Source organism: Tachysurus fulvidraco, chromosome 2, assembly GCF_022655615.1.
Source record: "Tachysurus fulvidraco isolate hzauxx_2018 chromosome 2, HZAU_PFXX_2.0, whole genome shotgun sequence".
NCBI lineage: Eukaryota > Metazoa > Chordata > Actinopteri > Siluriformes > Bagridae > Tachysurus > Tachysurus fulvidraco.
Genome location: NC_062519.1, coordinates 23,855,826 through 23,870,417, shown reverse-complemented (window position 1 = coordinate 23,870,417; position 14,592 = coordinate 23,855,826). Strand labels below are relative to the sequence as shown.

At 41.2% G+C, this 14,592-nt stretch overlaps 2 protein-coding genes across 5 annotated transcripts in view; both read right to left on the bottom strand.

Annotated features, from left to right (window-relative positions):
* Positions 1-5,944, bottom strand: part of abca7 (ATP-binding cassette, sub-family A (ABC1), member 7) — a 29,022-nt gene extending 23,078 nt beyond the window's left edge. For both annotated transcript variants that reach the window (XM_027169619.2, XM_047810311.1), the window contains exons 1-10: positions 5,798-5,944; positions 4,485-4,583; positions 4,306-4,399; positions 3,800-3,941; positions 3,574-3,701; positions 3,115-3,236; positions 2,796-2,990; positions 863-955; positions 435-672; positions 83-222 (exon numbers count right to left, since the gene is read on the bottom strand). In XM_027169619.2, the coding sequence (XP_027025420.2) occupies positions 83-222; positions 435-672; positions 863-955; positions 2,796-2,990; positions 3,115-3,236; positions 3,574-3,701; positions 3,800-3,941; positions 4,306-4,399; positions 4,485-4,550 (1,218 nt within the window). In that variant the 5' untranslated portion in view covers positions 4,551-4,583; positions 5,798-5,944. The remainder of the gene's footprint in view (positions 1-82; positions 223-434; positions 673-862; positions 956-2,795; positions 2,991-3,114; positions 3,237-3,573; positions 3,702-3,799; positions 3,942-4,305; positions 4,400-4,484; positions 4,584-5,797) is intronic.
* Positions 5,945-7,610: 1,666 nt separating this feature from the next.
* Positions 7,611-14,592, bottom strand: part of si:ch73-40i7.5 (amyloid-beta A4 precursor protein-binding family A member 3) — an 11,108-nt gene continuing 4,126 nt past the window's right edge. For all 3 annotated transcript variants that reach the window (XM_027170008.2, XM_027170007.2, XM_027170009.2), the window contains 10 exons: positions 13,841-14,592; positions 13,704-13,740; positions 13,466-13,611; positions 11,945-12,031; positions 11,668-11,844; positions 10,911-11,084; positions 10,444-10,656; positions 8,656-8,775; positions 8,411-8,551; positions 7,611-8,329 (listed from right to left, as the gene is read on the bottom strand). The exon at positions 13,841-14,592 is cut by the window's right edge. In XM_027170008.2, the coding sequence (XP_027025809.1) occupies positions 8,258-8,329; positions 8,411-8,551; positions 8,656-8,775; positions 10,444-10,656; positions 10,911-11,084; positions 11,668-11,844; positions 11,945-12,031; positions 13,466-13,611; positions 13,704-13,740; positions 13,841-14,592 (1,919 nt within the window). In that variant the 3' untranslated portion in view covers positions 7,611-8,257. The remainder of the gene's footprint in view (positions 8,330-8,410; positions 8,552-8,655; positions 8,776-10,443; positions 10,657-10,910; positions 11,085-11,667; positions 11,845-11,944; positions 12,032-13,465; positions 13,612-13,703; positions 13,741-13,840) is intronic.

The window sequence follows — 14,592 nt, the reverse complement described above, 5'->3', positions numbered from 1 at the left end:
CCTTGGTAATCACAAAACAACAAAACAAATGTCTGGAAAAACAATAAAGCAAAAGCAGGGAATAGCTTCACCATAAAAGTACCTCGTTCATGATTCTCTGTGTAACGGGAGTATCCGGTGTGTACAGAAGTTTCCCGATGAAAAGCGGCTTAATACCTCTCCATACGATGCGTGAGAGGGGATTCGATTCGAGTGTTTGAATCAGGTTTTTACAGAATGGAGCTAAAAAAAAAAAATAAATTAAAAAAAAAATTACAAATCGATCAAATTCACAAAGCCGTTAAACGTCATTTCATTAACAATCCGATCTGCAGGTCTAAAATGCTGTGATTATTTTTTGAGCGGTTCTTATTAACTATCGGGCTGGAAAGCTTTCGCAGATATTTATTCAGGGATCCAGATTAGGATTTTAAGGATTTTAAAACCCTACTCACTGGTAGTGTTGTTATTTTCCAAATTATCTTCCTCTGTTCCATCGTTACCCAAGAAAGACTTGATGTCCTGGTCTTCATACCAGTTAAAGGAAGGAATCTTCTCACCACCCACCTCGGGGTGGCCGCACATGATCCTGGAGAAAGCTCGGAAGCTCTCGCGCGGCTGCACCGAGCTGTTTCCTGTGGAAATCAGCCTTAGTTCTGCATTCAACTCCGTGAAGCTGGATAAAGCCAAAACCTAGAGCAGGATATTCAACAGGATGGAAGATGCTAGATGATTTATTGGTTAATAAAGTGAGGCAACTGATCTATATATATTTATATACATTCATTGTGTGTCTTTTCATATTCATATATCATCTCTAAGTTCTGTTAGGGCATTAAAGAGAAGGAGAAGGAGGTTACAAGATTGAAAGATCGCTCCATACGTCGTTCAAAAGTGAGCCGAACTCCAGAGCCACGGAGGAAACGGCCTGGCCGAGCTGACGCACTTCGGCAGCGTTGGAGAGGAGTCGCTCCCTCTGACAGGGGCAGATGCAAATCGGTTCATTAGAAAGCAAAGTAGGTTAAGCCACAAAATTCAGACTGTCTGTTCTACATGCTGGTAATGAATATGTTGAAATAAATAAATAAAAATACGAATTTTTTTTCCTCCCTAGTTCAAGTTGACTTTATTTATTTAGCACATTTAAAAACAGCCATAGGACTGACCAAAGTGCTGTGCAATAAAAGTGTTAGTAAAAATACACAGAAAAAATGAAAGCAAAATAGAATTAAACAATATAATAATACACGCTAAAACACTAAAACATGCAATAATATGAACAATTAAAAAAACAATAAGAAGAATTCATAGGAAAGAGGGAAACTATGGATATGCTGAGGAAAACAGATACATTTTTAAAAGGGACTTAAAAATGGACAGAGAGGGTGCTAATCTTAACTCTATGGGCAAATCATTCCAAAACTGTGGCCCAATCACTGAAAAAGCTCGATCCCCACTACGCCTTGAAAAGGGAATAGTGAGGAGGTTCTGGTTGCCTGATCTTAGACTTCTGGAAGGAGAGTAAGGATGTAATAATTCCGATAAATAAATTTGAGCTTGATTATGCAAAGACTTAAAGACAGATAAAAGTCTTGGCCTAATGGTTAGAGAGTCTGACTCCTAACCCGAAGGTTGTGGGTTCGAGTCTCAGGCCGGCCACAACCGAGGTGCTCTTGAGCAAGGCACCAAACCCCCCCAACTGCTCCCCGGGCGCCACAGCATAAATGGCTGCCCACTGCTCCGTTTGTGTGTTCACTGCTGTGTGTGTGTGTTCACTGCTGTGTGTGTGTGTTCACTGCTCTGTGTGTGTGTGTTCACTGCTCTGTGTGTGTGTGTTCACTGCTCTGTGTGTGTGTGTTCACTGCTCTGTGTGTGTGTGTTCACTGCTCTGTGTGTGTGTGTGTTCACTGCTCTGTGTGTGTGTGTGTTCACTGCTCTGTGTGTGTGTGTGTTCACTGCTCTGTGCGTGTGTGTGTTCACTGCTCTGTGTGTGTGTGTTCACTGCTCTGTGTGTGTGTGTTCACTGCTCTGTGTGTGTGTGTTCACTGCTCTGTGTGTGTGTGTGTTCACTGCTCTGTGTGTGTGTGTTCACTGCTCTGTGTGTGTGTGTGTTCACTGCTCTGTGTGTGTGTGTGTTCACTGCTCTGTGTGTGTGTGTTCACTGCTCTGTGTGTGTGTGTGTTCACTGCTCTGTGTGTGTGTGTGTTCACTGCTCTGTGTGTGTGTGTTCACTGCTCTGTGTGTGTGTGTTCACTGCTCTGTGTGTGTGTGTTCACTGCTCTGTGTGTGTGTGTTCACTGCTCTGTGTGTGTGTGTTCACTGCTCTGTGCGCGTGTGTTCACTGCTCTGTGCGTGTGTTCACTGCTCTGTGCGCGTGTTCACTGCTCTGTGCGCGTGTTCACTGCTCTGTGCGCGTGTTCACTGCTCTGTGCGCGTGTTCACTGCTCTGTGCGTGTGTTCACTGCTCTGTGCGTGTGTTCACTGCTCTGTGTGTGTGTGTTCACTGCTCTGTGCGCGTGTTCACTGCTCTGTGCGCGTGTTCACTGCTCTGTGCGTGTGTTCACTGCTCTGTGTGCGCACTTTGGATGGGTTAAACGCAGAGAACAAATTCTGAGTATGAGTCACCGTACTTAGCCGTATGTCATGTCACTTTCATAAAAGTATTTTAAAACGAATTCTGTATTCAATAGGCAGCCAGTGAAGAGTCCTCAGAAGAGGGGTAATGTGTTCGCTTTTACTACATCGCTTTCCTATAATAGTGTGTATGAAAGCCTTATCTATTCTAGGCTTAAGTGAAAGAGTTAAAGAACACAGACTGTGATAATCTTGCTGAGGTTCAGTTGCGATAGGAAGATTTGCTCAGCCTGTTGCAGCAAATCTGAGGGAACGGCACACAGGTTCTGCTGCAGCTCGGTGGATGAGGCGTTTCCTTCCACTATGAGGTAACGGTCCAGGAGTGTGACGTTACAGACAATATCAGACAGACGCGTCCCAGCACCTGCCAGAGACACCTAGGAAACGAGAACAAGAGATTTTGTGCTTTAATCGGTTAGTTGATGGGGTGTAAAAATTTGGCACCGAACGATATATTCGAAAATATAGAACAGGAGTAAAGAATGATGAACGCTGCCTTACCACCTGGAGGCTGAGTTGTGCTCTCAGTAACTGGTCTACAGCTGAAGAAGGAAGGCTGCAGTTGGTCCGTAAGAAGGAAGAGAACGTCTCATTGGCTCTTAGGTACTCTCCGACTGGCAGATCTTGATCATCAAGTTTAAAAAAAAAAGCAATCCGGTTAAAGTAAATACATCTCATGCCACAGTCATGTGATATGCACAGTCTACATTTTTTTAAACATAGCTCATGAAATGTAGATTAGTAATGATTACTACAGAAAGCTGTTTTGCTTTGGATTTTTACAGAGAACAAGCGACTACTTATCCAGCCACTTATAATGATCTCGAGAAGGTTATAAAGCACTCAACAAGTGTCAGAGAAGTTATTCTATGAAATCAGCATTTCTCGCACGTGGCCCTTTTACTTTAATGTGTATTGATTTATTTGTGTCTTTTAAAGCATATTAAAAATCGGCCCCACTTGGCCAAGCTTCCTGAGTCTGGCCCAAGCTCCGAACAGCAAGCGAGAGGTTCTCTAAAGCTGAGAGGGTTGTCTGATTGCCAAGGTTGGTGAGAACGGTCCTGCCATCCACGAAGAGTCGAGAAAGTCTGAAAGAGAAAGGATACGAAATCAAAACCCTGATATTAAAAAAAAGGAATCGAGAAACATTTCTTAAACAGAATTCTTAACAAAAGAATATACTGACATAGAGTTATTAAAATTTCCCACTTCGCCCGGTGTCTCTCCTGGAGTCGGGTGGTGGAAGCAGGGATTTTGGATGTTGCAGATGATGCCCTGTACCCATGCTATAGTGCCTGCAGATGGCAGAGCTTTATTGGGGAAATGGCCTGAAAATAAGACACATGGACTTTTCGTTCATAGAAACTTTACAGGCTGTAAATCCACTTTTAAGCTGTCAGTCAATCACAGTATATAGGAGTTAAAGTACATAATAAATATGAACTAAAAATTGAGGAATTTTATAACAGATCATAAACATGTATAATATGCATTTTTTGGATTAAAGTACAGTATATCTCTGAGACTCTGAGCAGAATGGCAGCGTATTAAAAAACTGACCAAAAATAAAAAAATAAAAAAACAGGTCAGAATGGCGAAAGATATCCTGAAGTACTCCGACTGCAGCTAATCAGCTTACGTGATTTCACAAGGAGAGCAGGGTTCAAACAAACACGCAACCATGCCACTTACACTGGCTGTGCATGTAGGGAGGGTGCGAGTGCCGTACAGCGATGAGGATGAGGAACAAGAACAGCGGCCAAAGCAGCTCTATGATCAGCTGGATCTGTTGAGAAGCTCATTTTACCATACACACAATATTAAACTGTATAAGGTAACCTATAGTGATGATGATGATTATGTACGGTTACCTTGTTCCTCCTGCGGTAGATGAAGTTCTTCCACAGCAGGAGTAAGAGCTGGGTTCCTATGGCCATGGTGCTGTCTAGATGACCATGATGGACGGGTGGCTACAATTAAAATAGCCCACAAAATTAAATCAAATTCTAAGTGATTTGAAGAAGCAGGCAGTGGATAGGCAGTGAAAAAAATCCTAATTACACTAAATGGCTTAGTGAATTAAGGGGGAAAAAATAAACCTCCTCTCTTATCTGCACGTGCTAAAGCTTAGCAAGTAGTCAAGTGTCCAGGGGGGCACAAGACGGGCCCGACTCTGTGAGGATCCTGAGGCGTTCCAGCTCCAGTTGGACTCTGCGATACTAAAGAGAAGACTTCAACTCCATGTGGTCTTTGAGGACAACAACCTCCTCATCAATACACTTGTCAGACTGTATATTTTTAATCACACCCTCCAGTATCACCCAAATGAGGATGAGGTCCCCCCTTTTGAGTCTGGTTGCTCTCAAGGTTTCTTCCTTACCACCTAAGGCAGTTTTTCCACATCACATTGACCTGAGTCACCTCAGACTTGCTCATTGAGTATAAATACATACACATTTAAATATATCTAATATTAATCTTGAATTTTGTATTCTATTACTCTCTATTAACCTTTTGTTCTATATTTATTTTGTGTAAAGCTGCTTTCAGACAACGTCAATTGTAAAAAGCGCTAAACAAATAAACTTGAATTGAATTGAACTGTATATTTATAAATCACACCCTCCAGTGTCACCCAGATGAGGATGAGGTTCCCCCCCTTTTGAGTCTGGTTGCTCTCAAGGTTTCTTCCTCACCACCTAAGGCAGTTTTTCCTCGTCACAGTCACCTGAGTCACCTCAGACTTGCTCATTAGGGATAAATACAAACACATTTAAATATATTTAATATTCATCATCAATTTTTGTATCATATTATTCTTTATAATAACCTTTTGTTTTATGTTTATGTTCTGTAAAGCTGCTTTAAGACAATGTTTGTTGTAAAACGCTCTACACGATTAAATTTGAATGGACAAATTGACAAACTGTGGTGACAGTTAAATGTAGACATGTTGTCAACAAAGAAGAACATATTATATTTTACCTGCACTTGTGACATTGATGGTAATGTTTAAGTGATGTATTATTATGGTCTGTTAACTGTAGAAGTGACTGTGCACCTTTAATAAACAAACCCTAATGCACCTGCTACACTAGTTAGCATGAGATGCTAATGTATCTCACCTTCACCTCACACTCCTGTCAGCGCTTTTAAACGAGGTAATAACTTACGACATAGTTACCTGTGGTGTTAAAACGCCTTCTTGTTTTGGCTTAGACACAGAAACGTTCCTGTTTTCCGTCGGGACATGAAGCCGGTGTCAGAAAGGAAGAGAGAGTGAAAGGCAGGAAGGTGGGAGGGGCTTAACGGCAAAACATTTCAAACCACATTTCGCTTTCAGCCAATCACTTTGGCGTTTATGTTGTAGCCCCGCCCTTCCTGGTTAAAGTTTACAACATCTATCAGTACTTTCCGGCAGCCAAACTTCGGTGTATGACGAAGGCTGTAGATCTTGTCGTATTTTATTACATTAACATTGAAATAAATGCAATTTGTTGTTTAAATTGAAATGAAGTTCAATTTAATAACTAAACATCATCGTGTATCACACAATGTGCAACTCTATCTTTTGTTTTTTTAGGTGTCACTCCAACAAACCCAAACGTAAACAAACAACACCATAATCTGTAATACATGGATATATAAATAATAATGCATAAATCCACTCAAACAAACCGAGTAGACCGAGTATAAAATCAATCGCATATTGTTGTAGTGTATTTTCAGGGTTTATCTGTGCACGCGTGTAACAAACGGTGATTAAGATGCCAAAATGTGATGTTTAGTGGATAAACAATGATTGGATACAAACTGTTTAACATCAAAATTCTAATATAAATGAGTTGATGAATGAATACAAATAATAATTCATCATAATTAAATCAAAATTCACCACCCCACACCCTGCTAATTAGTCAAGTGAGATAATAGTGGTGGAAGTGGAAGGTGGATCGTAATGGCCGTTGGATGCCCTACTGGCAGAAGGCCTACTTGGACTGGTCTCGTAAAGCTTGTAACGTGTCGGACAGACCATGGAAGTTGTCGTAGCATTGCCATGACTGTGTGAGTGCATTTGTGTGGCAGGGTCAGACTTGCCATACCTCACTGAGTGAGTTTGAGTGGAAGCTCTGGCCATACTGGGGGCTCAGCGACACGTGGTTATGGTTCCATTATAACTCGGAGACACAGCGATTGTACGATGGGTGTCAATGGTGCAACGCAAAGCTTCTATTAATGTTTTTAGGTATGCTGTGTCCAGGTTAGATAGAACTAAAATATGAAAGAAAAACAAAACAAAACAAAAAAAAGTTAACACCAAGCTTGGAAAATAAATAATTAAACAAAGCATCATGTACATTTTGCAGAAACCGACTCACCCAGGTTGATCTCTCAGCAAGAAGGAGATGTTTTCAAAGAACGGGAGATATTGGTGCCCGGTAAACTCCCAAGGTTTTGGGAAGAAAATGTGCTATAACATGTTAACTACGAAAAGCACAGCCGAGGTCATAGCACTAGATTACGAGAATGGATATAAGGTGCATGAAAGTGAACAACATTTTTGAAGAAGCTTGGATGTCATTTTTTGTCTTTAAACCTTGCTCTTCCCTTCATCCTGTCTGAGTGTTTGGCTTTTCTTTAATTCTTCATTATATGCTAGATTGGGCTCGTCTGTTCAGTGTGGTGATTGGAGACAAATGATCATTTTAGAGAAACAGTTTTTGCCTAATTTCAAATTTTTTTAATACTACACTGTACATGTGAAGAGCTTCAATTATTGCTGACTAGTCATCAGTATGGGAGGAAAATATGATCTCTGTGTTTTGATCGTGGAATGGTTACAAATGCCAGATAGGCTGGTTTGAACATTTCATAAACCTTCTCTACGATCTACGCAGAATGCAAAAAAATGTCTTGTTGAGATGACCTCATACGTACATAATGTCTAATTCTATAGATCACCAACTGGTTTACAAAAACCACAAACACTCATTAACCTCATTAAAGTCCTCCTGCTTTAATATAAGTGACAGAAACAAGATCACTAAAAAGAGGATGTTTTCAAAGCAGACACCTACATGGTCACTCAGGGAAAGTAAAAACTTCCCTTTTTTTAATTTCACTGAAGCTTTTAAATACCAGGGATTGGTGAGATATATGTAGACTTAAAAAAATAATGCATGAGCTACAACTATAAAATTGAGGTAGCGAGCCACTTGAAATAACTTTGCATACAATAAAATTACATATATATCTCTCCTATTGCTAAAAAAGTACTGAATACAACATACAAGCCCATACAGCAAAGGACACGCTCTTGACCAGCTCAATACAGCCGAGTTACTCAAACATACTGTATGAACAATTTTGTTGAAACATCCATGTGACATAATTCATAATATTCTTGTAAAAAAATCTCTCAAAAAGGCACGATGGAATAGAAATCTGCATGGAGTGAAATATTTTGTTATTTGAACAGCTGAAATTCTTGCTGGGCTTCAATTGTAATATAGTTCTCCATGTATTCAGCAGTGATACAGATGAAGTGCACTGAGTGACAGTTAATACCAAGGAGTCATTGCTTGTCTCTCTGTGACGGAGTTCAGTATAAAGAACCGCATTCGATGGTAAGGTTTCATCTTTTTCACAGGAACAGAGGCTGCTCTTGTCCGGTTAATAGGCGATATGTGGATGTTGGCATTGTCTTCAAATGAATCTGTTAACAGAGGAAGTGATGATTATTTTTTGTCAATAAAGTTTTAGATGTTGTTTTCAGAGAGAAAGTGTGTTTGCTCACCTCTCCTACAGCATTTGTGAGGATGTCGATGATTTTCTCATGTGGTGTGGCTACTACACTCTGCCCATTGATTTCAATAATGCGATGACCGACCCGAATGCCGCCCCGTTCTGCAATGCCTCCGCGCATCAAACTGCAAATCTGATAGAGAATCAATGTAGAAAAAAAAAGTATTGGTCAAATGTAGATATTTATAATTAGAGGTGTATTACATAATAGTAAACTTTGTTAATAACGAAACATACAATTCCATCCTCTACACTGAAGCCCAGCTGGTATTTTGGGTCGGGTCGCTTTATAATGGCCATGGTGACGGGTGGACAGTGGACTATGCTGAGCTTCACTTGGGATTGGTTTTTCAAGTCCTGTTGAGGAAAGGAAAGAAAGTAAATCCATAATAATAATAATATGATTTTATTTATTTATCTATATATATATATATATACACACACACACACACATATACACACACACACACACACACATATATATATATATATATATTATATATACATACACACACATACACAAATATTATACAGTATATATATATATATATATATAATATATATATAAATATATAATTTTTTTTCTTCAAAGTATTACACAAATGTCCAATTTAATTGTACACTGTATGACATTTAGTGAAATATTTTTAAAGTCGGTTAAAAAAACTAGAATAAATATAGTTTAAAATTACTTGTAGAAGAAAATGATAAAATATATAACATTTATGTTCTTTCTCAGATAAAGTGGCATGAAAAAGTGTTGTCCTGACTGTTTATTTTTTTGCACATTTGTCACACTTCAATGTTTCAAATCATCAAGCAAATTTAAATATTAGTCAAAGATAAGGAAAAAAAGTAATTGAGATGTATCAGTCTAGAAAAAGGTTATAAAGCCATTTCTAAAGCTTTGGGACTCCAGCGAACCACAGTGAGAGCCATTATCCACAATTGGCGAAAGCATGGAACAGTGGTGAACCTTCTCAGGAGTGACTAGCCGACCAAAATTACCCCAAGAGCGCAGCGACATCTCATCTAAGATGTCACAAAAGACCCCACAACAACATCCAAAGAACTGCAGGCTTCACTTGTCTCAGTTATGGTCAGTGTTCATGACTCCACATAAGAAAGAAACTGGTCTACATGGCAGAGTTCCAAGATGAGCAAAAAGAACATAAAGGCTCCTTTCAGATTTGCCAGAAAACATCTTGATGATCCACAAGACTTTTGGGAAAATACTCTGTGGCCTGATGAGACAAAAGCTGAACTTTTTGAAAAGGTGTGTGTCCCATTACATCTGGCGTAAAAGTAACACTGCATGTCAGAAAAAGTACATCATACCAACAGTAAAATATGGTGGTGGTAGTGTGATGGTCTGGGGCAGTTTTGCTGCTTCAGGACCTGGACGACTTGCTGTAATAAATATAATCGTGCATTCTGCTATCTACCAAAAAATCCTGAAGGACGATGTGCGGCCATCTGTTTGTGACCTCAAGCTGAAGCAGGACAATGTTCCAAAACAGACCAGCAAGTCCACCTCTGAACGGCTGAAGAAAAACAAAATTTGGACTGGCCTAGTCAAAGTCCTGACCTGAATCCTATTGAGATGCTGTGGCATGACCTTAAAAAGGCGCTTCATGCTCGAAAACCCTCCAATGTGGCTGAATTACAACAATTATGCAAAGATGAGTGGACCAAAATTCCTCCACAGCCTCAGCTGTAACGAACTCATCGCAAGTCATCGCAAACGTTTGTCGCAGTTCTTGCTGCTAAAGGTGGCCCAAACATTTATTAGGGTTAGGGGGCAAACACTTTTTCACACAGGTTTGGATTTTGTTTTCTCTTAATAATAAAAACCTTCATTTGAAAACTGCATTTTGTGTTATCTTTGACTAATATTTAAATTTGTTTGAATTTATCTGAAACACTTTTGGGGGCCAACACTTTTTCACACCACTGTATATATGGTTGAAATGACAAAGCTTCTTGACTTGATATAACAAGTAAGCTGAAGTGCTCAGAACTCACTCGGATGATGTTGTGGCATGTGGTGATGGGAAGTCCCACCAGACTGGCCCCGTTCACAGACATGATGCGATCTCCGATGCTCAGCTCCCCTGAGCGTTCGGCTGCCCCTCCGTGCAGCAGGTTGGCCACCACCACCGTGGGCAGGATGGAGCCCCAGCCAGACTCTACTACAGCAATCCCCAGGATCTCCCCAACCTTCTTTATTATGCAAACCTTATCAGTGATGAGGGAGAAGAATAGACATTTTTAATGGTAAACTATCACACTGGTCTAGAAATAAGGCTGAACTGCTGACACATGAGAAAGTGTACACAGAGAATAAAGACAGAGGAATGCAGGTACTTGGGCATCTCTAGCAATATAACCCATTCCTCTTTGGAATACCAGACCAGATTTTCAGACATTTTATCCTGTTTTTGGTGGAATGTAGACTACGATGTCTAAAAGATTTCAGTCGGCTGTCTTACCTCTCTGATATTTTCAGACTGTGAAAAGTGCACCAGATCTCCGTTATAGAGTTCCTGTGAGCTGAGGCAGAACTCTCCTGGTCGGAAGTCGCCGGCTTTAATTCCATTTGCCTGCAAAAACTGCTGATATGCCACCCCAAATGCCTGGCCAATGGCCTGAGCTATAACCTGTGCCTACAGTAGATAAATACAGACAATGACATAACTCGATAAGTGAAAGTGACGTGACATACATAGGGTGACTCCTACTCAGAATTTGTTCTCTGCATTTAACCCATCCAAAGTGTACACACACACACAGCAGTGAACACACACACACAGCAGTGAACACACACACACAGCAGTGAACACACACACACAGCAGTGAACACACACACACAGCAGTGAACACACACACACAGCAGTGAACACACACACACAGCAGTGAACACACACACACACACACACACACACACACACATCATGAACACACACCCGGAGCAGTGGGCAGCCAATTATGCTGCGGCACCCGGGCAGCAGTTTGGGGTGGGGGATTGTTTCGGTGCCTTGCTCAAGGGCACCTCAGTCGTTGCCGGGCCGAGACTCAAACCCACAACCTTAGGGTTAGGAGTCAAACTCTCTAACCACTAGGCCACGGCTTTCCCCTAAAGTTCCTTAAAGCAAGACTAAAGTCTGAGCTTCTACACATAGAAAATTAGGATAGATTTTCACTTATAGATGCATGCGGTAGAAAGATATGAGCTGGGAAAAATCTCACATCTTCAGAGGAGAACACGTGGCAAATCATCCAACATTTCTTAGGTGGTGATGAGGACCAATCGGCCGAATTTGCACTTTTATGATCTGCAGGCTTCCTTCGCACCATCAGCACCACAAGTTTTTCAATGTCAGCGATATATGAGATCATCTGCAGAGAATGGTCCATCATAGCCTCCTAAGGACAAGAATAAAAAAATCCTCAAAATAAGTCACAGGTTGAGAGATGGAGATAAATAATGTAAAAGATCACAGAGTTGCCTCGTGGTAACACAAACCTGACTATCTGCACTTAATACTTTGATTCTCTGAGTGGAGATGAAAAGGTCCACCTCGGTCATGGGCTGAGATTCTCCTTCAGGTGCCTGGTTCAGACATACAACAGCATCGGAGTTTACTTAAAAAGATTTCTCCACAGAACACACAAAAAAAGTGGCTTTCTGGCAAATGGAGGGTTACTGGGATTCACCCCTGGAATGTAGGCTCATGTGCTGTAAGATGAAGTAAGGATCATGTGTAATGCATATCAGGAAGCATGGAAGAGGGAGTAGGAGCTCAGTGGTTAAGACACAGGTCTACAAATTGGAAGGTCACACTCTCTTTAATTCCACCACCACCGGACCACCACCCCTGGGCCCCTGAGCAAGGTCCCTAACCCTTAAAGGCGGGGTCTCCGATGTTTTAAAGCCAATGTTGACACATAAAATCACCAAAACAAACACGCCCCTAACTCAAATGGGCCCCACCCCTGTATCGATAGTTCCGCCCACACATACATACGTAACCCAGGCAACTAATGGAAAGAAAGGTGTCTTTATCATAGCTGAAGGGAAGAACAATACGATTGCAGATAAACAAACAAGCAAAAATGACACACAAGCATAATCATGTAAAGGACAAAGGCATATATTAGTTCTGTGTAACAAAGCAAAACCAACGTTACTCACCTATCGAGAAGGAAAAAAGCGCCTCGGCGTCTTAAGTAGTCGGCCACATATTCACAGATTGGAGTTTCCCTGAGTCAATAACTCCTGAGCGAAACGCTGTTACTACACAAAACACGGTTGTAGCTGCCTCTCTACATTACTACGATAGAAAAAAGGTGTTATTTGTGTAGTAACAGCGTTTAGCTCAGGAGTTATTGACTCGGGAAACTCCAATCTGTGAATATGTGGCCAACTTCCTGCTCCTTCAGTTCTCTCCAGCGCTGGAAAGCTGATCCTATATTAACACGTCCTACTTCTTGCCTTATCGTAAGCCTTTCTTCGCTTTCTTTCTTTTATTTTTATCCTCCATGTCAATGTTTAATCCGCTTTCTGCTAATGTCACACATGCGCACTGAACACTCTCTCCGTCCATATTGACAAGACACGCCCCTTTCTGCTCATTGGCTAGACGTTTGTTTTGTTTTTGTTTTGTTTGGCGGCCCAACGCAGTTTTCTGAAACATTTCTCAAACAACGGAGACCCCACCTTTAACTACTCATTTTTATTAAAAAACAAAACAAAACAAAAAAAAAACAAATGTATGTAAGTCGCTCTGGATAAGGACATGCTGTAATTGTGATAAAGAGTCTCAGATGGATTCAACTGAAGCAACAGAGCTGACATTGGGTATGTTGAGAAATCACTTATGGACAATGACAATATTAGGAATGACAAAGATACATGAAGCAGCAAGACTATGAGGAATGGTGAAACATTAAGAGGTCTGTGTAAGTCATTGACTGTCAGTAACAAATAAACCTTGGTCAGGGGCTGCACTTGGTGCCAGAGTACTTTGGGCTAAAAGTCAATTACCTTAATGCGATCTACAGCTTCTTGTGCCTGAGCCATTCTAGCGTTAGTGGAGGGGTTCCTATCTGTCTGAAGCCGCGTGGAACCGAGGTATTTAGCTCCAAATATGATCCCGTCCAGCAGATCCTCGATATCACAAGGACCAGGCACTAATAATAACGATAACAATAATAAACATCTATACTATACATTTTCTACCATGAATGAAGCCTTGTTTAATTCATTTATTAAATTCTCCTACCAGCTTTATATGAAGCCTGAGCTTCAGCCTCAGCATCCTGTTAAAAAATATAAAATAAATAAATAATAGTAACAGGTTACACAAAGGCTACATTTCATTGTTTTTAGTATTTTGTACAATAAATGACTTTTACCCACCAAATCAGCTCCAGGAGAGGCAGATTCATCTGAGATCATGCATCTAGACTCCTGCCACTGTTCCATGCCCTTGTTCTCGGAGTAGCCTGACATCATAAACTCGTCCTCAAAGGGGCTGTGCCAGATGTCTGTGCCATACGACACCGAAACCATTTCATCTGCCTCACCACGTCTTGTGATGTACCTTGTCTGGCATTCAGGCAGCTGTGCAATGTTGTTCTCAGTATGGCTCTCGGTAGCCTGTTCTCTAGATGTTAGGTGATCTTCCTGAGATTTCTGAAAATCTTGGGCTTCTTGAGGTTCTGGGTCCTCCAGCAGCTCGAGGAGCTCCTTCTGGTGGCTCGCGGTGAAGAGAAGGCCAGATGCTGTACTTCCCTCCAAGCACGTCGGATAAGCGCTAACGTCAGGCACCGAGCCTGAAGAGGACAGGGTCTCGGTTGCCAGGTCAGAACCGAAGCTTGACTTCTCTGGTTCTGGGTCTTTAGATGGACTTGTTGGGTGAAATAGGTGAAGCTGATTAAGCAAACCCTGAATGTCAGCGTGGTCTAGATCATGTTGTCGATGACTCTCTGTTGGCTTTTTTCTGGTCTTCTCTAAATCCTCCTCCGGTGTTTCAGGAACATTCGGTTTGTTCATTCGCTGTGTATCCTTTGTGCGGTCTTCAGCTTCCTTATCTGCAAAATCCTCAACTAGTTTTGGTGTACAGCTTGTGCTGTGAGCACTAAAGTCACTTAATTCTTCTAACGGTGTGT